A 27,917-nucleotide genomic window follows, 5' to 3' on the forward strand; every position below is an offset into this window, starting at 1 on the left:
TATTTGTACTAGGCTATTTTATGAAGCTACACACAGCGATACACAACAGTACATAAAAGAATTACACCACACTATGTTCCTTTCTTGTATTTTAGGGTTTTCAAATGTGATTCTGATCTTTTCAGGACGTGTGCATTTGCTGCAGGCCTGACATTTTGAGAGTACCATTGAGTTCCAGTTAGGCTTTATTTTTATTTTCTTGACATAAGCATTTTTTTTTTTTTTTTTTTACCAAAGATATTTAAAAATGTGCATATAGTTATATGTGATTACTTCCACAGATGACCTTTGTGTCTACCATCAGTTTGTCATTTAAAATAAATTACTCTAGTCTTACGGCTATACAACCTTTTACTATAGTCACATGAAGGCAACAGAAATGTAATAGAAACTGTCATATGAAATATTATCATTTGGTTTAAACTGAAAATGCATTGACCACTTCAGCCATTCTGAGACTATGCCTTCGGATAAAATCATTTCATAATCAAACAAATTCATCATCACCTACAGAAGACATCGTCACATTTTAATTATGAAAATTAAGGCCGTGTAAGTGGAAGAATGAGGTCTCCAAATTATTGATGCATGCTTAAAAAAATAATTGAACAAATTATAGATAATTCAGGATTTCTTCAGAAATAGTTTAGTCTTTCAAACATTTCACATTACTTTGTCCATCCAGTGCACTTTCTTCACCCTCATCATAACGTTTCAATCTCAAGGCCACCATCTTCCACTAAATATCAGTGCTCATTTGTACGGGATAGAAATAAGAATTATAGGCATTTTCTCGCTCTGGGTTGATTGGTTAAAGGTCAGTGGAAATTTCCAGATGACCCATGCCTTGGTGTTAAAGTCTTTACACAAATGTATCCTATGTAACACTTTATCATAAGGTTGAATTTATTAATGCATTAGGTATCATGAACTAACAATGAGCAACCATTTTAAAGTATTTCTTAATGTAAAGTTAACTTAAGTGTACTATTATTCATTGTTAATTCATAATAAATATGAATAAATAGTTAATGAGTTCATGATATCTAATGTTAACAAATTAAACCTTATTGTAAAGTGTTATAAATTCTCCTCAAGACACCACTGGAGCACTATTAAAAGAGAAAACTCTGTCAATGGATTTGATCCATACCATTGACCCGCAATCATGTTTATAGTATGGTATGGATCAAATTTACACCCTGTACCAACATATTACACTTACAAAATACCTCATCCAAAAAACCTCCAAACTCACTCTCAAGCTTTCAACATTGAAGAGATAGTTCACCCAAAAATGAAAATCCTCTCATCCTTTACTCATCCTCATGTCATATGACTTTGATTAATCTTCAAAAAACAAATGAAAATATTGAGAACCTGAGAGGTTTCTGTCCCTCCATTGAAAGTCCAGGTAATATAAAGGCATTGTGATATGAATCCATACGAATTGGGCAGTTTAATCCAAGTCTTTTGAAGAGATATGATCACTTTATATGATGAACAGATTTAACTTAGGCTTTTATTCACATATAAAGATATGTCACATATGGTAAAAATGGAAGTTTTTTATGTGCATCTTGATCTCATTGATTCTCACACATCATACATGCACATTTGAGCTTCTGTATGTTTACCATATACTATACCCTGGACCACAAAAACCAGTCATAAGTCGCACGGGTATATTTCTAGCAATAGCCAACAATACACTGTATGTGTCAAAATGATCGATTTTTCTTTTATGCCAAAAATCATTAGGATATTAAGTAAAGATCATGTTCCATGAATATATTTTGTAAATTTCCTACTGTAAAAATATAAAAAATGTATATTTGTGAGTGGATATGTATTGCTAAGGACTTCATTTGGACAACTTTAAAGGCAATTTTCTCAATATTTAGATTTTTTTGCACGCTCAGATTCCAGATTTTAGGTGTTATCTCGCTCAAATATTGTCCTATCCTTAAGCTTATTTATTCAGCTTTCAGATGATGTATAAATCTCAATTTTAAAAAATTGACCCTTATGACTGGTTTTGTGGTCCAGGGTCACATATGTGATGTGCTTTGTTTATGTGCCACTCATTGTTTAGTAAATGAAAGCCTAAATTGAATCTGTTCATCATATAAAATGATCATATGTCTTCACAAGACTTGTATTAAACCACTTGATTCAATATGGATTTGTTTTATGACAAACTGCCTGGACTTTCAATGAAGGAACAGAAAACTCTCAGGTTTCACTACAAATATCTTGTGTTTCAAAGATTAACCAAAGTCTTATGGGTTTAGAACAACATAAGGGTGAGGGATTTTCAACTATACCTTTAATGCCTGTCTTGTCTATTGTCTGACCAATAAAGGCATCTTTGTCTTTGATTGCAGTATGAGGTCTTACTCGTCACAGTCTGGTTGAGTGTGTATATATTATATTTAAATGATAGGTAAAAGACGAGTGGGTTACAGCAGCATTTAAAGAGCTATACATACTTTTTTTTTTTTTTACTCAACTGCTGCAGAGAACAATTTTACAATAACTAGAGCTGAAACATACAGTTTTTTCATCTTGGCATTGTAGGAAGTCCACGGCTTTGGCTATGTAGATAATAGTAATTTCATGGTACCATGATATTAATGCTTAGAACATCCCACTCTCAGACTACTACAGACTACACTCTCAGGAGACAGTGAGGGGTGCTTATGCACTCAAGTTTCAGTCATTTATTAATGAGATTCCCACCCACCCAGCGCAACTTGCAGGCCAGCCAGCGCCTAAGGGGGCAAAAGTATTCATAGTGGAACTGCTGGAATTCAGGTGTCCTCCGGATGTCCCTAAGAAAGGCCAAGTCCAGCTCAGATTCTGTTAGCACAATAAGAAGGAGAAGGAGGGCAAAGAGCAGAGCCAGGGTCACTAAGAAAAGACGGGCCAAACTACAGATGAACTCATTCACCCCTTCCTCTGGGCCGTGTTGCGTTGGCCGTGTCTTCTCCAGGAGTGAACGTTTCCCTTTGGGTTTAACGGCCTGTGGCCTTGCCTGGTTTTGAGTGCAGAGTTCTGTTCCTCCTTCCTCTTGCATGCTGCGGGGGCCGTTCGTGTGGCGAACCTGAGCCTGGTATGAGGGGTCGTTGGACACTGGTGTGGGAAGCACGCTGTCAGAGGGACTGTAAGAGTCCTCAGAAAATTCAGCTGTTCCGCTTCCTCCCTCGGCTCCATTTCCATGGGAGCGTAGGAATGAGTTGCCATTGGAGACCGATCGTACTGGTGTGGAATGGCCACTGTCACGCAGGGACTCCAAACCTGAAACAGAGTGAAGATGTTCAGTGATTGTGTTTGATGCATTGATGTCTATATGTTTTCAGGGTTGTGCGCCAGTCAGAATTGAATTTAGAATGCCTTCTAAATTCAAATTTGAATTTGAATTGAGGTAGCAAACAGGATGCAGAAATTAAATTATAAATTGATAAATTATGAATTTAAGGAAGTATAAATCAAATTGCAATAAGTGTCATTTTATAGCAAGGAAAGGACGACTAGTAAAGAATGATGGCTTGAAAAAGCATTTAAAGTAGTTTAAAAAGTTGAAAGTTTTAAGAACAGAAGTTTTAAGTCTTAAAAACAGACAAATAGATCTGTTTGAAACATCACCTATAGAAATTTGTACTTTTTGTATACACTACTTTTCAAAAGTTTGGGGTTAGTAAGATTTGTTTTTAATTAATACTTTTATTCAGCAAGGATGCATTTAATTGATCAAAATACATTTATAATGTTACACAAAGAAATCTATTTGCATCGTAGAAACAGTGCAGCGCTTTCAGGTTCTGCGTCAGGACGGTGGCTCAGTATTGGCCAACATTGTACACGTGAGCAGCACGACGCATGCGTGTGATGCTGACGCAGGAGCCGGCCAATAAGGATCCGGCGCTCTGACGCAGAACCTGAAAGCGCTGGACTGTTTCTGCAATGTAAACAGCGTAGGAGAATAACAGGAAAGAGAAAAAATTGTTGAATAAAGTCGTTATTTTTGTTTTTGTGCACAAAAAGTATTCTCGTCGCTTTATAAAATCAAGGTTGAACCACTGTAGTCACATGGACTATTTTAACAATGTCTTTAGTACCTTTCTGGGCCTTAAAAGTGGTAATTAAATTGCTGTCTATGGAGGAGTCAGAGAGCTCTCAAATTTCATCAAAAATATCTTAATTTGTGTTCCGAAGATGAACGAAGGTCTTACAGGTGTGGAACAACATGAGAGTAATTAATGACAGAATTTTTGGGTGAACTAACCCTTTAAAATCCAAGCTGACTTCATATAATGGATATTCCTAGTTTGACACAATAAAAGTTTTTAATACCAGTCTGAGCCAAATGTCCTAACAGAATAGCTGAAAAATAACAGCTTACAAATTCTAACAAAACCGAACCATTTAAACAACTTAAATGAAATGAGTTTGTTTCACTCAAATAGTACTGAAAGTTCATTGTACTTAATAGAAAAAAACTTATGTGAACTTAAAATCTGATATTAGTAAGCAGAACTTAAACTGAATGAGCTGCAGCAGATTTCTAGTTCCCAGCATGCTTTGCGTCAGACTGTGTAAGGGAATAAATGTTGAAATTAAGTGTTATTTTGTGTGTTTTTGCACAAGTTAATATAGATATGTTATTGTTTAATGCTCTGTTATTTTGGTATTTAAAGGTGTTTCTGTTATGTTGAAGTTTTGTAAGGTTACCATCGTGGTGAAGAGTAGTGCCTGCGGTTGAGAATGGGCTGCAAAACTTCAAGGCTATATATACTGCATGTTGATTAACAATTCATGCAAGTGTATAGTGATAGGCATAGTGATAGATCCATTAGCGCATGTTAGTGTGCTGTTGCTAACTAACACTTAACCATAAAGATTTTGTTTGTTTAATATTTCAATTAAATTATAATTAACAATTTTGTGTAGTACAAAATACAATTTTAAGTTCTACTAACATAATCTTTGAGTTAGTTAACTTAAAAAATTGAGTTGGTTTACTTAAATGTTTTGACGTAATGGTTGTCAACAAAAGTTTTGAGTATTCTGAACTTATCGGGTTTTACAGTGCAGGTTAAACATAACACACTGTATATTAATATTTATTAACTAGCAAATTACAATTGTACTTCTTCTATTTTTAACTTCTAACTATTTTTAACAGAAAAACAAAAGAAAATGTTATTAGGAAATAATCCTAATTAAAAAATCCTTTTTTAAGTAATTTCTTTCTAGTTAACTTTTAAGCGACATTCAATTATTATTCACAAAGACATAATAACACTAATTCAACTGGTACAAATGTATTGATAAATATGCACTAAATTATGTAAATATAATTAGTGTATATTGTAGATCTTATTAACCGCACAACAGCACAGGAAAATATAGCTCCACCCACAATCCATAAAGGCTGAACACAATCCATGCTAACAATGGTCGCACTCCAATCTGCTATATATTAGCAAATTCAAATGCAGTCACACTGAAATAAGCTGAACGCCTAGCTGTTCCGAATGACCAGCAAGAGCTTTACCTGTAGTGCTGGTATGTTGAACACCAAGTCTGGATGAAGCTCCAGAGGAAGTGGAGGAGCTGGGCAAGGACGGGAACAGAGGCAGAGCCCCTAGAACTTTCCCTAATAGTCTAGGTCCCATCGTCAACACCCGTACCTTCACATCCCGGTAACAGTGGTTGATCATCCGCAGGTGAACGTTCACCTTTGTTTTAATCCGTATGAGACACTTCACCATGGTTTCAGAATGTAGCCGCTAACGTGTCTGATGTTTTCACCCCTGTGTTAGAGTATCTCCACTAGACCCCTTTCCTCCCTCTATGCTCCTGAACAAAAACGACATAACACTAGTATGTGTGTGTTCGAAAAAGTAAGTGTGAGAAAGCGAGAACACCCTAAAGCCCTAAAGCTCCATAAGTCCCTCTGTGCCCAAAAGCCCAGCTGCCCTGCATGCTCCAGCCCCCTCAAACCCATTATGGGCTGTAACAAAAGAGCACATACACAACACACACTCATTCTGACACAAACCACATGACATACATGGACAGGCTCTCTATTTATAGACAGTGTAATAATAACACTGATCATACCTAGTTGGACAAGGTAAAATCTGTCAGTCCTCATTGTCTCTGTATTTTCTTGTGTATGATACAAATTGTCATGAAACCCATTTGCAGGGCATGTGAAGCCTTAATTTATACTTCCTGTTTGCATTTACTTACTGCTTTAGTATAGTAAATTATTTTGATATGTGGTATGTGTTTTTCCAAGCACACTGTGTCTATTTCACTAAAGTACTAGACTTTTATTGTTTATGTACAGAGTAGGTACTAGAACAAAACTACCTTAAACTCAAAATATAATGCACACTTGTACAGTACCCTCACACACAGACAAACACAACCATGATGGCATTTGGCAGTGCAGTAAAGTGACTGGAACAGGTGAACGTCTGGTCACATTGTGCACAATGAGAACAGCTCTCATGTTACATATAGAGCAAAAGAGAGAGAAGGAGTGTGGTTCATATTCATATTCCTATCTAGAGCACACTTTGCTTAGAGCACACTTTTGTTATCTTCGCAGCTATGTACACTACCGTTCAAAAGTTTTGGGTCAGTACGAAATTAATACTTTTATTATGAAAGGACACATTAAATAGATCAAAAGTGACAGTACATTTACATTGTTACAAAAAAAATGTCTATTTTATATAAATGCTATTCCCTTTAAACTATCTATTCATCAAAAGAAACCTGAAAAAAAAAAATACAGTTTACACAAAAATGTGAAGCAGCACAACTGTTTTCAGCATTGATAATAGTAAGAAATGTTTCTTGAGCATCAAATCAGCATATTAGAATGATTTCTGAAGGATCATGTGACACTGAAGACTATTTTTTAAAATTGTAATAATATTGTATTTTCAAATAAATGCAGCTTTGGTAAGCATAAGAGACTTCTTTCAAAAACTTTAGGAAATCGTACCCCACACGTTTGAATGATAGTGTGCTCTATGTGGGTTTTCACCTAACTGTATATGTGTTTTAATTTGAATTATATATTTTGAAAAACACTGCACCCTGAATTGTAATTTTACAACTGGATTGTGAATTGTAGTTTTGTTTTTGTTGTTGTTTGTTTGTTTTTTGTTTTTTAGTGGCTGACACTAAAAATTGGCAAAAAGGGCAAGGCATTAAAAACGTGCAGCAAGTTATGGTCCAGTAAGGACATAATCATGAATCCTAGTGCAAGAATAAACCAAACCATACAAATCTCCAGGGTGCTTTTTATTATAGAGGAGATACAACCTTTTACCACCAGATGGCAGCACTTCAGTGCATATGGACCAACAGATGTTGCCTTGAGTTGCACTGAATTTAGAATTATATGCTTGTGTGTGTGTGTGTGTGTGTGTGTGTGTGTGTGTGTGTGTGTGTGTGTACAAGTTTGATTATACTTAAGAGGTCCAACATGTCCTCACTATTCAGAAATGTCCTCACTAATATAATGAAGCCTGCTGAACACAGACTTGTGAGCCAAACCTCACTAGTTAAAAAGGCTTATAATTCAGCTAAATCTGTTTGTATTTAAATCTAGTGTTTTGCAAAAATCAGTGAAAGTTTCTGAGATGTTCTGACTAATATAGTGAAACAAATGTGTGTGTGTGTGTGTGTGTGTGTTTGTCTATACTTGTAGGGAAATTGCATACCCTCCATGATGGAAATATGGACTGCTCTCCTTCGTGTTCGGGGAACACTACTCTGTCGTGGGCCATGAGTGATGGAGGGACAACTCCTACTGGGGACCATCCCAGCCCTGAACCCACAAAAAGATGCAACATATCAATTGACATACTGTCAAGTACAGTAAAACTGTTAAGAAAACAAGTCAGTGTTGAGAAGACTCACCTGTGGATCTCTGGAGGCTCTCGTCTGATTTTGGCACTCTGTTCCATCACTTCCTTGGCTACTTTACCACTTTAAGGCAAATTATGCAACCAAAATATTAGTGTCGCTTACAGCGAATCCATTAATAAGCATATATTCACAACACAAGCCTAATTAAGCAGGGCTCACAAACTCATGGGATTCACTTAATAACCACCAGAGCAGATACTGCTCACCTATATCTAAAGCGGCTTCCTTTGAAGAAAAGATTACTACTGGACACAGTGCGAACTTGACTTGATTTCTCAAACCTGTAAGAAATGGAGAGAAGGAGAGAGATAGATTAAAAAAAAAATTAAGAAAATAACTTTGTCTAAACCAGTGGTTTTCAACCTTTTTGACTCGAAGGCCCCCCATTGTCCAACATAATATCGGAGGTCCCCCATACTGTCTAAGATATTTCCTCTCATATTTATGCTCTAATTATGACAGTTAAGCCCTTGATCTCTTGGAGCTGATTTATTATTTACAGTTTTCCTATGAATTTGTTTTATGTACCATTCTATAGGCCTACATGCTTGGGCTATTGAAACAAAATATTAAAAATTACACAAATGAAAATGATAACAATACAATAAACTATAACTGTGTTTAAAAAAAAAAAAAAAAAAAACAGTCAGCTTAAGGTAACTACAAATATTATGCGGTTAAAGGTCAAAATAACTAATATCATACACTAGAGTTCTGTGGGGTGGGTAAATTAAGCATGACCTACTGTAACCTCACAATTGTGTTGCATTGTGGATCTGCCTGAAATGTACATATTGATTAGGCTTGCTCCCGTCTGTCAAAATCGAGGGGTCGAGGGTCTGTCCAAATAAACTTCCCATGCCCACTTGAAGTTAAACGCACTTCAAAATGGTGGTGGGGATTCCCCCAAGGGGAAGTGCTTAGGGAAGTTCACGAGTGTTAGGCTGGATCCCAAATGGCACTCTAAACCCTCACGGTCTTCCTCTGAGTCCGCACTTTTGTGACGTAATGCCACTTTGACTGCCGGGTAAAGTCCTCTGCGTAGCTCGCAAACTTGCGGGCTCAGCTGAAGTGCGCATTGAGGGCGTATAGTGGCCGCAAAGGGGACAACACATTCATTGGAAACCAAAAATATGTTTACTCTTTGAATTGTTGCACCCGGGAACAATACAAGTTGACACCATTATGACAAAGTTTTGACTAAAAGTTTTCCTATAGGAAAACTTCAACACCCATAATGCACTGGGCAAACTCAAACCCTAACACTCAAAATAATTAATTGGTTTGAGTAGGACACACTTAAATTAAACAAATGAGCTCAGTTCAGTCAAATTAATTTTATGAGCATTTAGCACTTTCTTTTTCTTTCAAGTTCACAGAACTGATATATTTTAAGTAAACTGAACTGTTTCATTGCTTTGAGTTTTATGAACGTATATATCTTTTAATTAATTAATTAGACGAACTTAAGTTTAACTGAAACTGAACTGAACTGATTTCTATTTTCCAGCATACTTTGCCCGTGGCACTCGAAAGCAGTAGCCCCTCACTGCAGAACACACGAGATCCAGTGGGCGGAGACGGGTAGGTTAAGGGATCTGTAAAGTGGGAGGAGTTGGATCTAGATCCAGGGGATGGAGATGGGTAGGTTTAGGGATATGTAAAGTGGATCTCATGTTCTGCAATGAGGACCATCTCCTCAAAAAGGCGAGTAAATTATAAAATTAAATGTTATATAATGTTTTTTGTGCAAGATTAATGTTAAGTGGGAGATTTAGTAGTGATTAATTTTGTTTTTGTTATGCTAATTTGGAAGAGTTTCTGTTAATGTGGGTTTTTGGACAGTTGGACGTTAAATGCTTTATGTTGCTGCACTCATTCAGCAAGTGCTATTCCATGCTATTGTTAACATGTTAGCAAATTAGCAAGTTAACATTTTCTGAATTAGCTTGTTATAGCTACAGTATGTTTACACTTATAAAAATGTCCACATTGAGGTTACATGAAAATTTGAAGTTAAATGTATGAATTAGTGTACTCAAACTTTCAAAGTTAAGAACAATTAAAATGTATGAGTACAAAATAAAAATTTGCTAGTTCTGCTTACTTAAACTTTTAATTTCTCAACTTGAACATTTTTTTTATGGCAACTAATTTGCCTCAAATTTTTTGAGTTTTGCCAACTTATTCGGGTTTACAGTGTACCTATATGGGAAAAGAGAAGACAAATAAACAGCCTTTTTTCTTTGTTTTCTGTAGTCAGGTAGCACCGATTTCATTTTTTCCCCGCCTTTCTACTGCAGAGGCAGCCAAGTTTTATAGAAAGCCCCATTATGCCCTGGTGAAGTACTCCCTTTAAGTTTTTTTTATATAATTAATTTTAAGTCATCCTGTAGCCCCCTTAGAAGTTTGCTAAGGCCCCACAATGGGCCCCGGCACCCTCAGTTGAGAACCACTGGTTTAAACTAAATTAAACTATAGGCAAGATGTTTTATGCTTGCTTACTTGCTCTTTCTCTTTTTATGCTCTTTCCATGCTTGAGCTTAATTTCAGCCTGATAGGTCAAAAAGGTTATGCAACTCACTGGTAGAAAGCTTGGTTTTCCACCCCACATTTCCATAAATGCTTGCAGGCCTCAGGTGTTGGAGCAAAGTAAGTCAAGATGATCTTCTGATCCTTAGTAAAAGTCACAGGAGGTCAGTAAGTGAAATTATTTAGTAGTTAAACAGAACAGGTTGGTTTCCTGATAAAGTTCATGCATCAATCTGCATTCATCTTACTTTTGACCATTTGTTCTTCTGCATAACCTGGGGCTGCCTTGTAGTCACCTACCTCTTGATGAGTTGCATATATATGAAATGTCTTTCCTTCGAACTTTAGTTTGGTCACCTCATTCCTGTACAATATGACAAAATACTGTCAAAGTTATTCATATACACAGTCATTTGATCTTGACTGCTAAGCAAATGAAAATGATATGCGAGATTAATTTCGCCTCTCACCATTTGAGGAAATGAATCCTCCTGTTCCCCTGCAGCACCACAAAGCCAAAGGGGGTAAATGCAAGAAATGCTGCATTCCCAGACACATCCTGTCATACAAAACAAACAATTACTGTAAGGTTTCACTTTTTTTGTGAATGTAAAAATGATGATTAACAGACTTTCAGTTCATAAACTTGTGTTGAAATTATTTCCTGTATATGAGCAGCTGATAGATTTTGATACTGACTTTGCAGGGGTGTGGATCTACTCCATATGTTTCTAGAGACTGAGCTTTCCTTAAGAAATTCATTTCAGATGTCTCAGGACTCTGGCCTCTGTAGGAAATGAACAGACTAATTAATATTCTGTGTTTGTTCTGGGACATAAATTTCATAAAATATATTTAATATCTCCATAAAAAAAACCCAGCGCACCTTTAAAAAGAGTGACATACTGCATATGACAAGCTAATTGAATGTAAGCTTACATCAGCTCGGATTTGTGGATCTCAGCAATGCGGCGCTCCAGGCGCTCGGAATGCTTTGGAAAAAACTGAAACTTAGAGCTGTAACCTTCCGGATGCTTCCCCGGGTCATAATCTCCAATCTCAGCTAAAAAATTTGAGAAAGAATAAAACTAAACCAGTGTCATTTTGAGAGTCTTGTCTTACTGTAATGTCATTCAAATAACAAAGCTCTTGAGATGCCATAATTCAACAAATATTGTAAAAAAAAAAAATGGCTCCTGTGACTGTGGTTTGCCATTACCCTGCAGAATAAATGCGGCCAATGTAGCGGCATCTGAACTTTTGCACAGGAGTCGGCCATGATACAAATCTCTTTTAATCTGTAGGAAGACAAGGTATCTGAAAACAACGCAGAGCACATATTGAACTGTCAGTGTGTTAATCATACATATATCAGAGAATTGTAAGACTCTGTAACTTGTCTAATAGAATTCCCCATAGATTGCTTAACTATGTCAAATTTGAACAATAATGGTAATGAGCAGTACCTAGTGATCTCTTCTTTAAGAGCTGCAGGGTCCGGAGGATAGAATTTAACACGCAAACACATAGTGTAGGGTGGCTGAGCTAGGACACAAAATATCCACGTGGATGTAATCAACCAGACAATATACATTTTCTACCTTTTAGGATATTTGAATGCAAAGATTATTCTTTTCACAACATGCACACAGTGTAAGAAGGATTTTCCACATACAATATGACTTACATCTCATTTGTTTGGTAATTGGCTTGCTGAACTCCAGCCAATGCTGAAACAACAAAATAAAAAAGAAATGATATCTAGAATGCAAATAGAAATTTCAGTTTAACTCATTGTTATGACCAGTATTGTCAGCTGATGACTGTTCACAACATTACATATCGATTGCATCACCCCTTGCAGCTCTTCATCTGAATAAGCATTTGATCATTGGGTGTCCTGCTTCAAGCTCATGCACAAACATTACCATTGATACATTCATCAGGCATGGTTATAAACAAGTCAGAACTAGAATATGTATTAGCATGAACCTTAGAGTAAACACCATATTTAAATTGATCTGACTGAGAACAAACAGTTGGTTGTGCTGTCTGAAAGTCTACTCACAGCCTTGTTTTGATTTATGTAATTAAATATGGTGTCCACCCTAACTAAGATATGCCCTAACTATCATCTCTAATCTCAATCAAAATATAAAAATAACCACTTTCCACAAGCTTAGTAAACTACTAACAACTCATATTTATACTACAGGAACTCACTCGTTGCTTGTCTGGGTCCACAAATCTGATGCCAAAGTAGTCTTTCTCCAGCAAGTTTAGATGATGGCAGACCTGCTCAAACAGCCATTGACCTTTTGCATCCCTCTGGAACAGAGAGACAAAGGAATCAATGTGACACAGTCCTTGGGATCATATTGGATCATATCAGTTCTACAGTATATTGGATATCACTCAGCTTCCTTTGCTGACCAGTGTTGGGGGTAACGCATTACAAGTAACGTAATCAGATTACTTTTTTCAAATAACGAGGAAAGTAGCACATTACTTTTAAATTTACATAAAAATATCTGTTCATTTTTTTAAATAAGTAACGCAAGTTATTTTGTTTTCCCTTTTATTGACTGACAGCTCTCCTGTCCCCATGTTGAGAGAAATCGGGAGTAAGACATTTGCCAAAAATGGAACCATTGTTTTTTTGGGGTTTTTTTTGTTTATAACAACCTACAGAGGCCCTGTCCCAAACGACACACTTCATATGCATTTACGGTCTTGTGGACTTACAATGGCTGCTGCGTACATGTGTCCGTTGAGTCCATGAGACCGTAGGGTGTCCCATTTGTCATTATAGGTTTCAAAAGGGTGTTCGCGAGCGCCCCCTTTGCGGTCTATATATGCGCCCTCGATGCACACTTTTGCTGAGCCCGCACTAAAGCGAGCTCCGCAGCAGACTTCTTCCTGACAGTCAAAGCGGCGTTACATCACAAAAGTGCGGAGTCCAGTGGCTTAAACTCAATTTTATGAAGCGACATGAGTGCTTTGTTTGTGCAAAAAAAGAAAAAAAAAACACATAATTTACCACTTTATTTACAAAATAATATTATCCAAAGCGTGTTCACGCAACAATGCCAGCTTTCGCGTGAACGCAAAACACATGCGTTGTGATTCACGTGAACGCACGTTGCAGATCAATATTTCTGTATTTGTATTTTTGTGTAAGTAAAGTGGTAAATTATGTTTTTTTTGCACAAACAAAGCACTCGCGTCGCTTCATAAAAAAATGAGGTTAAACCACTGGAGTCACATGGAGTACTTTAATGATGTCATTCCTAGTTGTGTTGGATCTCTACAGAAGCACAGAAACCTCTCAGACTTCAAGAGTTCACATACATATAATTAAATAGAGTTATGCGTATTTAGCGTGCTGTCCGGGGGGAAGGCTCCGAGCTCTGAATTTTGGGCCGAACCCAGAGTACTCCCCCCCGATGTGGTAATAATAGATAGAACTATAAGTGAGTAGATGGGGTGGTGGAGGGATGCTCAAGAACTGTCAATGAACAGAGGTGAGTCTGCAGTATATATACACCTCTTGTTGTTGGTTGATTAGCTGAAAGCTTTCCACTTGTTAATTAGGTTAATTATCTGCACCTGCTCCTCCCGAACTTTGTTTAAAAAAACATAATTTCATCAAAAAGATCTTAATTTGTGTTCTGAAGATGAACGAAGGTCTTACAGGTGTGGAACGACATGAGGGTGAGTAATTAATGACAGAATTTTCATTTTTGGGTGAACTAACCCTTTAAATTTCTATAAAAAGTAACCAAGTATCACAGTAAGTTACTTTTTTAGGGAGCAACACAATACTGTAACACATTACTTTCAAAAGTAAGTTTCCCCAACACTGTAGTGCAAGATTAAATATGTACTTTTTCTTAATTATGTAATGTTTATATATAATGTATATATTATATATATACTCTTATTTAATACATAATGGCTTTAATGTAACCCAAATTCACTCTGGTGGTGACTAACCTATTGTAATTAATACCCTAGAAATCTTTTTGCCTGATGTGAACAGCTGCAGATATGCAGCAGGGTCACCAAATCCGCCAACACAGCATTAAAGGTTACCGAAATTAGTTGCCTCCTCTGTTTTACATATAATGGCTTTAACGTTACCCAAATTTTCTCTGGTTGTGTCTAACTTCCTGTATTTTATAGATAGCAGTTTTTCTTGATGTGAACAGCTGCAGGTATACAGCAGGGTCACCAAATCCGACAAGACAGGTCACCGAAATCGATGGCTTTAATGTTACCCAAATTCACACTGGTGATATCTAATCTCCTATGTTTCAAACCTGAAAAACATTTTGGTCTGATGTGAACAGCTTTAGATATACAGCAGAGTCACCAAATCCAGTGTTGTGTCAAATAGTGTCCCCTATGTTTGCTATGAACTGTCAAATCCTAACCAACAGTAACCTAAGGGGAAACATTAGGGAATAGTGTGTCAGACTTCAACACGACACCATTTTTTTTCCAAATCAAAGAAGCTGAGGAAAGAGTATGAGGTTAGATATAAAGTAGCTAAACATTTAATATTTGACAACTACTATTTCACGACAGAAATGTTAAATGGCCAGTAATACCCAGTGATGTAAACTACTCAACTCTTTTTTTTTTTAATCAAATTTCACTATATAATTTACAAAATTCATGAATCGAGACAAGAAAAATTATAGGAGCTGTTTTTAGGGTACCTTTTTAAAGGGTACCACTGATATAGACACTTTAAAGGGGTTTAAACACTGATATAGTCAAAACGACCGCCACTGTATTGGGATTGTTGTGTTAATTAAGGCAATCTTGCTGTTATGTGAATGCATCTCTAAACACCATTGCTGAAAGAGGTATTTTATTACAGTGGTTAAAAGTTTTTAGATCAAGCCCTGGTTGTGGCAATAATTTCAGTGGCAGTCAGAGGACAATTAAGAAGAGAGGGTGTAAGCATTTGGTCTGTCTTCTGTTTAAGTTCAAGCATTATGTCTCTTCCTCCAGAGAGAGCTTAATATTTCAGAATCTCTCTGGAGACATCAGAGCTCAATCAAATATTAACAATCACAAGGCACTTTGAAGGCATCTTAGAAAGCTTTAGAGCTGTGTGATAGAGGAAAGTCAGATTTTAAAATAATCATTACCTGCAAAAAGCAGTTCAGGAAGGCGAGGGATCAGGGTCAGAACAGCAGCTTTCAGGACTAAACAGACAGATGTGAACTACTGTAGCAGACTGGCTTATAAGACATTATAAGCACTAATGTACTTGCTAGTATTTGCCGGGTTCAGCACGTGCAAGTACAGTATGACACATGGGTGGAAAAACATGGAGATGTTATACACAGCAACAGCAGCAAGATGGTAAATCAACCAAGTATAGTATTTTGTTTTCTCGTGATTGGAAGGGAGGCAGAATTCATGTCAGAAACTACAAGTATTGTCTGACACTAGTCATCTCAGTCTGTTCTCAGATCTCCATTCACTCGAGATTAAATATTCGAATCAGCTCCATATCAGCATCACAAACAATATTAATAAATTATGCCTTTCAAGTCATGAGAAGGGAAACCTAGTGAGGGGTAAAGGTGTGATTTGTGTAAGTGTGTGTGTGTGTGTGTGTGTGTGTGTGTGTGTGTGTGTGTGTGTGTGTGTATGTGTGTGTGTGTGGGCGGGGGGGGGAGAGTGAGGGATATAAATGGTTCATATGGTTCTCTTGGTGAAAAGCAGTCTCTTGTTATTGCTTGCTTGCTACTACTTGACAACTAAAAATAGTAATGTAGGGAGAACTTCTTAATGAAAACGTTCCCTCTCTCTTGCTTTACACTTTAAATTCTTTATATGCAAAACCCCAAACCTTCCACATCATGATTTAGACAGCTGCACTGGAGCATGTATTGAAATCTGAGTGATCTGAGTGACAAAATGATCTACACCCAACAGCATATGGCCAGGATATAGTATAGTAACCTTACAGAAAAGTCTATTGAGTTTTAAAATGTCAATGCTGCTACAAGTCTTATTCCTTGCTGTGCGTTTTTATGCAATGAGCAAATATTATTTTTTTAAATCCTTAATTTTTGGAGTTTTAATAACCTGTATATACTGTTTGCTTTTATTTTATGTAAAAGAGCAACATCAACATTATGCTAAACTTTTTTTTATGTTCTCTTTTTTCCAGAAGAAAGCAAGCCAAATGGGTTTGGAATGCTATGAGGGTAAGTAAATCAGTCATCATTTACTTAGGCAAGTAAATGATGACTGAAATAAAGTGTAATGAAAATATATTTCAAAATATGCACAGCCATATGAGATGAATCCAGTTATATCAGTAGCTTAAATAAAAAATGTTTTATTTTACAGGAAACCTGGAAACCAATTTCAGTCCAATTCGACTGCCATATTGGCCTAACATGAACAAGAAATTAGTGCCCTTATATTTATATATATAAAATTAATTCATACAAACATTTCATTGCTTTGAAGTAACCAAGTACAAAGAGGATCATCTTACAGGCAGTATATGAACAGGAGCAAAATAATAGCAACAGTTCAATATTGAGCTGAGAACTTGAGCAAACCACTATTATACACAGAATATATAACAGCTATGTCTTTTATAACAACAAATAAATAAATAAATAGCAGTGAGTGAGCTATTGTTACACTGGTGTGCAGATGAGTAAAGTTTAATACAAATAATCCAAACAAGCAGAGTAACACACAGTGAATGTAAATGTGACCAGACACCGAAGAGAACACAGGCAGGAACTTAAATACACAGAGATGATTACCTAAAAGACGAACAGCTGTGATGAGTGTGTTAGTGTCCATGGTAACAGATGAGTGGCGGGAAACTAGAACAAAGAAACACGTGATGAATGAAAACAAACAAAGTCCATGAAAACCAAAACAAACTGAACGTGACTGTGACAGCTATAAAGTTATCCTTTCACATTTCAACATACTGGCAAGCACACTAACCCCCGGTTTCACAGACAAGGCTTAAGCTAGTCCTAGACTAAAGTGCATGTTTGAGCTGTTTTAACTGAAAGTAACTTGCACTGACATATCTTAAAATATGTCACTGCCATTGTTTTGTCTCAAGATGCACACCAGTAATGTGTTTTTCTAGGGTACATTTATAAAAGCTATAGGCCTATAAGGCCTAATCCATCAGGCCTAAATTGTGGGAGACAAGAGATCCAGATTATCTAATTCTTGGCTTGTTGTTTGTCTGGCAACATTAGCTCAAGTCAGGAACAAAGTCGGAAAGACGTACTGTCACTGCTGCAGGGAGTGTGAGAAGAGGACTTGGAAAATGAAAGTTGGCACACAAATAGTACCTTGACATTGTCTGACAGTCAAAGAGGTGACTGGCATGCTGCTGGTACATCTTTATATTGTAACCATACAAGTCATATAAGACAACATATATAGTAAGTGATTTCAATGAGTAGGTGAATTTACATTTATTAATTTAGCAGATTTAATTTAATGAATTGAATTTATGTTTATGTATTTAGCAGATTTAAGGTATTAAATAATTTTACATTTTATCAGATCATGGATTCCCTGGGAATTGAACCCATGACCCTGGTGTTGCTACCATCATTCTCTACTATTTGAGCTACAGGAATTTGCATCGGATACTTTTAGAGAAACCAAAATACAAATAAAGATCTTTTTCATTCTGCACATCATATCAATGCCACTATGAAATAAATGCATTTTTTTTTTAATGTATTTTATCATGAACAGAATGAATTCTTGATTTAGAATATTTAGAATGACTGACTGTGGAGTTTGTTCCGATGAGGCAGAGGAACTAGCCATACCCTACGGTCATGTTACAAATTACACAGTTAGTTGAGTTTATAAAAGCCTTCCTTATTACTCTTCAGCACAACAACTCATGGACTATTAAGGAGAAAAAAATACATTTCCAATAACATTCCCAAGCCATAATAATATATATGTGTGTGTGTGTGTGTGTGTGTGTGTGTGTGTGTCTGTGTAGATAGATAGATAGATAGATAGATAGATACAGTACTGTGCAAAAGTCTTACACCACCATTAGAAGTTGTTTTAGCAATAATATAATGACCATATATAATTATCTCTCAGTCTCTTTATTAGAAAATAACCACAAAATACAGTAAATTTGTAGTACACAGTATTAAAAAAACAGGGGGAAAAAATCAGAAAAAAAACAGCTTTTATTGGCTAAAGTGGCAAGCATTTAGTGACCTCCCCTTACACTTACCCTTACACAATAGCAGGAACCTGGCTCTCTTAAACCTTAATGGAACGGAAAAGGACTGGAAGGCCAAGAAAACTTTCAAAATCTGATGAGAAAGTTTTATTTTTGAGAAAATGCAAGGGGCTTCATTTATAAAGCGTGCATACGCACAGATTTGATCTTAGAGTGTGCGTACGCTTAAATCCACGCCAACGCTCATATTTATAAAAACGGCCTTGATGTGGAAAAGTGCTTTAAGCCATGTCAGGGTCTGAGCAGACGTGCACACTTTTCCTGGTCAGATTACTGCAGGTTTTTGGAAATCTAAGCTATTCTTGCAGCTCGCCAAGGATTTGGACGATGACTGTTGATCTTTTATGTGTAAATTACATTAATTAGGTGTCGTTTAAAACGCAGAGAACTGAAACCATTCAGCTGCGTGCAAGTTCAAGATCATTTGCAATTTATAGATTTCACATCTGAAAGAGAGGCGTACGCCCGTTTTCTGTGTGTACGTTCATTCTATGAATCACACGTACGCACATCAGAGAAATGATCGTAAGATCAAATTTAGGACGGTTTCTACGCAACATTTTATGAATGAGGCCCCGGGAGGTGACACTAAATACTGATTTTTGCTTAAAGAAACAATTTTGATCGTATTTTTCTTTTACATTTTGTGTACATATTTCCTGTATTTTCTTTTTGTATCATAATAAAGAGGCTGAAATAAATATGGATGGTCATTTTCTTCCTCAAAAGTATATGCACTGTTTAGTAGCAAACAAGCAATAACCTCAGCCAGTTGCTTAACATAGCCATTAAGTTAAGTACTAGTATGACAAACTAGCAGTTAGTCAAGGGGCAATCAGTCTTACTTTCTGGTATCAAATTAGACCAAACTACATTTTGTAACTGAAAAAGTTATGAACAGTCTTAGAGAAAAAAAAAAAAAAAAATGTGATGACTAGTTTTAGCAGTTTATGCAACGGGCCTCCTTTTTACCAAGAGAACCATATGAACCATTATATCCCTCAATCCCTCTCTCTTTCTTTCTTTTTCTCTCTCATGCACAAACACACACACGTACAGTTACACAAATCACACCTTTACCCCTCACTAGGTTTCCCTTCTCATGACCTGAAAGGCATAATTTATTAATATTGTTTGTTTGTGATGCTGATATGGAGCTGATTCGAATATTTAATCTTGAGTGAATGGAGATCTGAGAACATACTGAGATGACTAGTGTCAGACATTACTTGTAGTTTCTGACATGAACTCTGCCTCCTTTCCAATCATGAGCACACTTACAAAAAACAAACTAATTACTTGCCTTATTTATCATCTTGCTGCTGTTGCTGTGTATAATATCTCCAGATGTTTTGCCACCCATGTGTCATACTGTACTTGCATGTACTGAACCAGCCAAATGCTCCACATAAGTGCTTAACATCTGATAATCTGATATAAGCACACTCCTAAATATGTGTAATATAATATATGTATTGTGGAAAATAAATATCCTGGTTCTGAGAGAAGTTGTGCACGTCATTGATAACTGTCTGGTTCTGTGTTGAATGAAAATGAGGGTCTGCTGATATCAAGAGATAAAGAATGACACAAGCCCTGTAATCAATAACCCTTCATCAAATCACTCAAAAAACACAGATTTTATACACCACAATCTTTGCATCCACAGTTTTTCACCCTTTTTCCCATGAAATACAACACCATCTGGAAGAAAGGGAACAGAAAAATACAATACCATTGTTTTCATTCCACAAAGGACTTCATAAAAAATTATTGATAATTTGTGTTATAGAGAAAAAGAGATGCCACCCCCGTGAAAACAACTGCAAATCACAATGCCTCATGTTACTGTGAAGAAAAAGAAGCAATTAAGCACTGCAATCTGAGTAAGATGTGCCTTCCTGAGGACATGCCCTCAACAACTGATACTTTCATATCAAGTTAATTATGATTCTGAAATGCTAATTAGAACAATGTAGCCCAGATATGATAAGTCAAGAATGGTGCAGTGAACAAATTATATAACATATTATAATTTAATCATCTGAAGAGTTGGCATTTGACAGGCGTGTAGTATGTGTGGCCAAACAATAAGCAGTCAAATATAGCTGAGAGGCAACCGCTGACCTACACAAAGGTGAGCTCTGTAACGAAGGTATATGTGTGAGTGTCTCAGATATCTGGTCTCTTGATATGTGACTGCCAGGAGCCAAACCCAGTCAGCAGTCTCTCAAAAGAGAGAGGCCATATTTCACTAATAAGCATTTCATCACAAACCAAACTCCACTGTCCTGATCAATCAATTACAGAGGACGATCCCAAGTGTGACAGGGGAGGAAAGGACAGGAGAGAACGGTCTCTGTTTGCAATGTACACCTGCCATGTTTGAGTGAATCCTGTGTAACAGACGGGTATGTGCGTTTGCACACGTGTGCTCATATCCTGTCTGACGTGAGCAGGAGCAGCTGGGAACCGATGATAGAATCGGCCTGTTGCCATGGAGACCACAGCATCACACAGAATTCCAAGGACAATGGAATGTCACAATCTGAGGCTGATATTCCCAGACATACGACAAACATGACCTCACACAACTAGTACCATGAATGACAACCACTACCAAATGCACTATTCCAAGAGTTAATGTTTTATATGTGACCCTGGAGCACAAAACCAGTCATAAGGGTCAATTTGAGATTTATACATCATCCGAAAGCTGAATAAATAAGCTTTCCATTGATGTATGGTTTGTTAGAATAGGACAATATTTGGCTGAGATACAACTATATATTAAATCTGGAATCTGAGGGTGCAAAAAAATCAAAATATTGAGAAAATCGCCTTTAAATGAAGTTTCGAAGCTTTACAAATCTTTTGTTTCGAATCAGGTGGTTCGGAGCGCATATCAAACTGCCAAAGTCGCGTGAACCATTGAAATTTTGAAACACTTGTGGCATAACGAAGCCTCGTTTACTAAAATAACATGATTTTGGCGATCCAAACCACTGATTTGAAACAAAAGATTCGTAAATGAAGCAGTGAAGCAGTGTGTTTTGAAATCGCCCATCATTAGATATTGTTGAAAAAAGTTGTTATTTTGTTTTTTTTTGGTGCTCAAAAAGTATTCTCGTCCCTTTATAATATTAAGGTTGAACCACTGCAGTCACATGAACTGTTTTAAATATGTTTTTAGTACCTTTCTGGGAATTGGCAATGCAGGCCTCACTCAGAAATCAGATTTTATCAAAAATATCTTAATTTGTGTTCTGAAGATGAAAGAAGGTCTTATGGGTGTGGAACGACATGAGGGGGAGTAATTAAAAGGGTTAGTTCACCCAAAAATGAAAATTCTGTCATCATTTACTCTCCCTCATGTTGTTCCAAACCTGTAAAAATGTCTTTGTTCTGTTGAACACAAAGGAAGATATTTTGAAGAAAGTTTGTAACCAGGCCACTTTGGGGCACCATTGACTTCCATAAAAAAAATTACTATGGAAGTCAATGGTGCCCCAGAACTGTTCAGTTTCCCACATTCTTTACAATATCTTCCTTTGTGTTCAACATAACAAAAAATTTATACAGGTTTGGAACAACCTGAGGGTATGTAAATGATGACAGAATTTTCATTTTTGGGTGAACTAACCCTTTAATATCCTAATGATTTTTGGCATAAAAGAAAAATTTTAAATTTTGACCCATACAATGTATTGTTGGCTATTGCTACAAATATACCCGTGCGACTTATGACTGGTTCTGTGGTTGTCAAATTTTGTGTACATTGTCAAATCCTGTGTGTATATAACTTATAAACATAACACTTATACTATTTCAAATCCATAAACTTAGGATATATTTTGTTCCAGTGTTTAAGAATTCTGCCTCAGCTGAGCTCTGAATTTAATCAAACAAAATCCTTCCTCATGTGGAGTTCAGGCATGGTAAACTGTCCCACCCTAACTCTAACCCTAACCCCATTTCAGACACATGACCATAAGTAACTTACTTTTTTAAGCATTTAGCCCAAAATACAATGTCAATTGTGTTGACCTCTTTGTCAAACAGAACTTCAAAATATCTGCCACTGACGATTTATAGGTCTTCACTTTTATAGCCAGAGCAGCTGTAACACCAAAGTATCACATATAGCTACTGCAATCTTTCAGCAACTGTTGTTGATCCTGAACATCTGCGAATAGTTCAGCCCAGGAGGAAACTCATTAATAAAAACATGCCTAACACTTTCATTGCACCTGAGACATTTTCATTGCTCTAGCTTTTCAAGCTCCTCTGTATGTACAAAAAAAAAATTCAAAATCACTGCTCTTCTTGGCAACTTAGCATCTCTTCCCAGCCAATGGTTTTGTTATGATAATATGATAAAGATGACTCATTATAACAATCCCAAACTTTGTTTTTAATTATTCACTTAATACAATGATGAAGCAATGCATATACAACTCAATAAAAAGGCATTAATGGCCCATTCTAATCAATTAAATCAATTAATCTCCATTCAGGCTGCCTTAGACAAGTATTGGAAACAAATCATCTCTCTAAATGCATCAAGAAGACAGTATATTGAAACAGTCTGGGAATTTGTCTAGAAACATAGCTGAATTGCACGACAGTGTGGCTTGTAGTATGTTTGGCCAAACAAGAAGCTACTGAATCACCATTACAGTGTTGCACGCAGGCGACAACAATCTTTCAGCAGCTGTTATCGTGGATAGTTCCCCCCGAGAGGCGATTTAATATATGAAACCTTTCCACTAGTGCCTCTTCCCACTGAATGTGACTCAGGTCTCTCGGGCTGGCGGCAGGCACTACGTGACAGGTGACCCGCTGCTCTCTAAAGGAAACAGACGGGTCACCGAAACTAGCGCTGATTCATTCATCAAGGAAATTTCCTATTACGTTAATTAGCCATTACGCATTGCAGCCCTTGTGCAGTGTCCAGATTCGTACAGATGCTCGCGGATTTTCCCGCTTGAATGCGCAGCATCAGCAGCACGAGCATTAAGACACGTGTGTCGGTGATGGGGATCACCCGCTTGTGATGATGAAAACATGTTAATACTGACCTGAACCGTGCAAGTGTATTCCGAGTCGTCCAACAGTCGCACTGTACAGTTGAATTCCCTGTCAAGAGTCCGATCGCTGCCACTCATCAGTCGGCTCAACATATTGGCCAGTCAGTAAAGACGCACGAGCGTTTAGGACGAGCGCAACATGTCATTCACTGCAGACATGCTAGACAGACCCTTCTCGGTGATCAGAAGCCCTTTTGAGTCATTCCTTCCCATCATTATGCTTCGGACTGGACGGTGTGGTCTCCTCTGCCGTTGGTGGTTTTATGCCAACGTTGGAGGTAGTCCAATGCACTGAACAGACTCAGGCACAACAGCCCATCCATATTCATGCATTATTTCAAGGGAGGGCTGAGGCGAAATGTATTCATAAACTGAAAGGCAGTGAGAGTCGATGTTCATAACTGTGTAGATGATGGAGTATCATTAACACTTATTAAAAATCTAAGAAAGAACACTATAATAACTTGAGTTTCTGTCTAACAAAATGTATTGTTTACATCTACTATTATATCCACACAGTTAAGAGGGTATTTCTTGTGCCAAATAAATAGCCCATTCCCTGATAAAATTCACATCAATAAGTAGGCCCTTTTTTTTTTCTTTTTTAAACAAAGTCATTGTTTTTCCCATAACAAATAAATAAATAAAAATATAAACGTATCCCCTGGTGGTGAGAGACTCATTTTTGGTATCAAGTTGGCATCTTCTTAACTATCGATTTAATATGTGATTATATGATATTAAGATGACTCATAAAATCAATCCCAAACTTTTAAAGCTTTTAATTTTTCAATTTACATAAGGAAGAAATATAAACAACTCAATTTAAGGTACTAATTACATAATAATCAATGAATTCACAAATCATAATTTTAACTACATGGAGTGAGGTATGAAAAAAATAATAATAAAAGAGTACAAATATTTGAGGAATAAGAAACATGTCTATAAAATAGCTATTGAATTGCACGTTAAGTTGGTGTTTCAGTTATAGTCAAAAATATGTAAGACATGATGTAAGCCCTTGTTTCATATCCCAAAATTAACTCACAAATTGTGTGCATGCAGTGGCACTTGACAGGATTTATAATTAAAGTGGTCATGAACTGCATTTTATTATTTTTTATAATGTTTTCTGAGTTGCACTTATAATGTAAGTATGATTTTTACATCAAAAATTGTCATAATTTAGAAACAAAAGGCCATTTTTCTACCCCGATTTTAGCCCTCTGATTTGAACGCTCTGTTAGAAGGGGCGTGTCTGCTGTGAGACTTCAGTGTAAACACCCAGAGCTATGATTGGCTAACATCTTTGCATATGAAATAAGTAATACATGTGGAACTCTCTCAAAATCTTTTTCTACATTTTTACTATTACAGCTGTCGACATTAATTTATCATGGAAAGTGTTGATTATAGCATCATATTTAGATAGTCTCCTCACTCTCCTGTAACATGCAAGGTTGCGGCGAGAGACATGTCTGTTGAACACATGAATGCAGTGATCTTGTCTTTGCAACTCGATTTCTGCACTCATGAAGGCTTTCATCATAACTAACAGTGCAAACACGATGTAAATAAGAGATTTATTGTGCAGTGTAGACAGCATCATCGATTATAACGGGAGTTTTGGCGAGAGTTGAACTCAGTTACTGATAAGCTCACGTTGTGTGCACCAGCAATTATAAAGGGAGGTATAGTTTAATCACAATTTAAATAACTTATTTTTTCTCGTGCTACTAAGAGGAACAATGTGAAGTTGGCAGGTTAGTCATTGGCTTGATTTTCTGACAAAAAAAAAGTTAATAAACGATTTTGAGACAAAGAACGTCTGACTGTACATGCATCATTGCATATCAGAAATCAGTGATCAAAGATCAAGCATTAGAATTAACACCGTTACTTGCATGTTGTGGCATTAGCGTTAGATCCATATCTTACAGTAAAAGTCTGTTTGCAAAGCCTGCACCGAAATTGCGACTGATTTACCAAAGAATCCACAGTGAATTGTACTGAACAAACAAATAAAAGACATTCACATAGTTGAAAATAAATAACTTTCCTAGCATTAGGATCCTTCGGAAAGTAACATTATTTTTAGTCCAGTGATCCTGTATCTCTCTTCTCTACTTCTCATCTCACTAATGTGGCAGTGGGCGGGGCCAAAGATGCGACGACATTAAGTAGGCGTTGATCTGATTCTGCAGAGACAGTCTCTCATAGCACTATTACGGCATAATCTGACTAAATCAAAAGCTTGGTTGCAATAAAAATTGTTTTGGACTAACAAGGAAGTTTTGAGTTCTGAAACTTACAGGATATTTTTATAGTACAGTGACCTGTTACAAAAAAAGCGAAGAAATATTTAATTTCTCAATTCATGACCCCTTTAAGGGTTAAAAAGTATTAATTTTAATAAGCATTTCAGATATATCTATGCATATAAATAAATGACCTGCATGGATTTTTCTGTTTTGAATGTGGGATAAACAAACAAGGGCTTTGCTAAATAGAAAAATAGAGGTTCAACACAGCAACATAATCATTCATTATCATATTGTCATAATTACTATACAAAAACTACCAAAACTATTCTTTGATTTCTATATAAAGTATGTCAAGACATATGCATTTGAAGTTGACAAAGGCACGCTTCAAGTGGACAAAATACATTTTTAACAAAACAATCAACTCTGGTCAGTTGTGGCATAATAAAAGGTTCAGCAGGTCAATTTTCATTACTGCAACAGTGAGCAATGCACATGGAGGCCAATTTGAATATACAACACAAGATAATGAGCTGTGTGCAACTTTTACTACATTACTCTGTAATTAAGGCATTTTGTTTGACAGAGGTAATTTTTTACTGGTTGTAGGCAGCAGTCAAGACTGCTTGTTTTAAGGGGACCAGACTAATGAATCAGTTTATCATCTTAAAGGAGAGAAGACAGCAAACTAGAGATCTAGGTCTATGTGCTGGTGGCAACACTGGCTTTCTTCTCATTGAAGAAACTCTTAAGCATAAGCACCTGGCCAATACAGACCACAAACAGGATGACGGTCTCCCCAATAGACCAAATGTGCACACGCTCATTCAGATCTTCAGCCCTGAGTCGGTCCTGAGCCTCTCGAAGACGATACCAGGTCTGAGAGTCTGAAACCACTTTCAGGATCTCATGGATAGACAAGCAGGCCTGACTCCATCTGCATGATTTATTCAGAGGTTCATATCAAATGCATATATGCAGAGTGCATGCTGTATGTGAGTGCATAGTGCTCGTGTTTCACCTGTGTGAGAGCTGTCGCTCTGTTCATGTCAGGCAATAATCTGTCGTCCTCTCCAGATCGGAAGTCCAGGTAAACAGTTTTGTGAGAGAAGGTGGAGAACTCGTTGCTGAAGCAGACCTCGTACACTCCCTTCATGGTTGTTGTATGGGAAAAGCTGTCATATTGCTTTTTTCGTTCCTGATACAGTATGTTATTCAATGGATCTGTCACAAAACAGTCAACATCATAGTTTCCTCCAGCAATAACCTGGATGAAAAGGAAAGTATTAATACTGGAATCTGGGAATATGGAATACATCGTATCTTCAGTTGTTTAACAAAGGTTAACAGTGTTGAATAATGTTTAACATTTTCTGAAGCCGCAAAATCACGGTAATAAGTGTTTGTGGAAAATAATCAACAAACTTAGACTAGCAAAAGAAATAAAAACCAACACTGCAAAACAAAAAAGAGTCAATTACCTGAAAGTCTATATCAAACTTGACTCCTTGCTCTAGGTCTTCGTAAAAGCATTGTTTCTCGTTGTCGGGCAATTCAAAAGTTAATTCGGTGGCATTTATAAAGGCTATGTACACAGCCAAAAGTAAAAGACAAGGAAGTCTCATGATGTTTAATTGGAAGAAAACTTAATTATTCTTTACAATGCACAGAAAGCCTCCTCCATTGAGTTCTAGCTGGTTTGCTGAACGCACTCTGCCTCTTGACAGCTTGAAGCGACGCTCCACTGACGTGGCAGAAGGACGGTAAACTTCCGGGTTA

General features: G+C 36.8%; 1 protein-coding gene and 1 long non-coding RNA gene across 11 annotated transcripts in view; one reads left to right on the top strand and one right to left on the bottom strand.

Moving 5' to 3' along the window:
* The window catches only part of LOC127515145 (uncharacterized), a 46,923-nt gene extending 35,324 nt beyond the window's left edge, over positions 1–11,599 (top strand). For all 10 annotated transcript variants that reach the window (XR_007930769.1, XR_007930771.1, XR_007930764.1 and 7 more), the window contains one exon: positions 7,739–11,599. This is a non-coding gene — a long non-coding RNA (uncharacterized LOC127515145). The remainder of the gene's footprint in view (positions 1–7,738) is intronic.
* frmd5b (FERM domain containing 5b) lies at positions 1–27,899 on the bottom strand. The gene is made up of 15 exons (XM_051898473.1): positions 27,620–27,899; positions 23,863–27,405; positions 12,715–12,819; positions 12,179–12,221; positions 11,958–12,036; positions 11,711–11,808; positions 11,431–11,554; positions 11,191–11,278; positions 10,962–11,050; positions 10,792–10,855; positions 10,544–10,635; positions 8,166–8,240; positions 7,951–8,019; positions 7,752–7,858; positions 1–3,300 (listed from the first exon to the last, which is right to left on the bottom strand). Exons 2-15 carry the CDS (start codon positions 23,962–23,964, stop codon positions 2,720–2,722), a joined length of 1,716 nt encoding a protein of 571 aa, XP_051754433.1. The 5' UTR covers positions 23,965–27,405; positions 27,620–27,899; the 3' UTR covers positions 1–2,719.
* Between the last annotated feature and the right edge of the window lie 18 nt (positions 27,900–27,917).

Source organism: Ctenopharyngodon idella, chromosome 7 (genome assembly GCF_019924925.1).
Source record: "Ctenopharyngodon idella isolate HZGC_01 chromosome 7, HZGC01, whole genome shotgun sequence".
In the NCBI taxonomy this organism is placed as follows: Eukaryota; Metazoa; Chordata; class Actinopteri; order Cypriniformes; family Xenocyprididae; genus Ctenopharyngodon; species Ctenopharyngodon idella.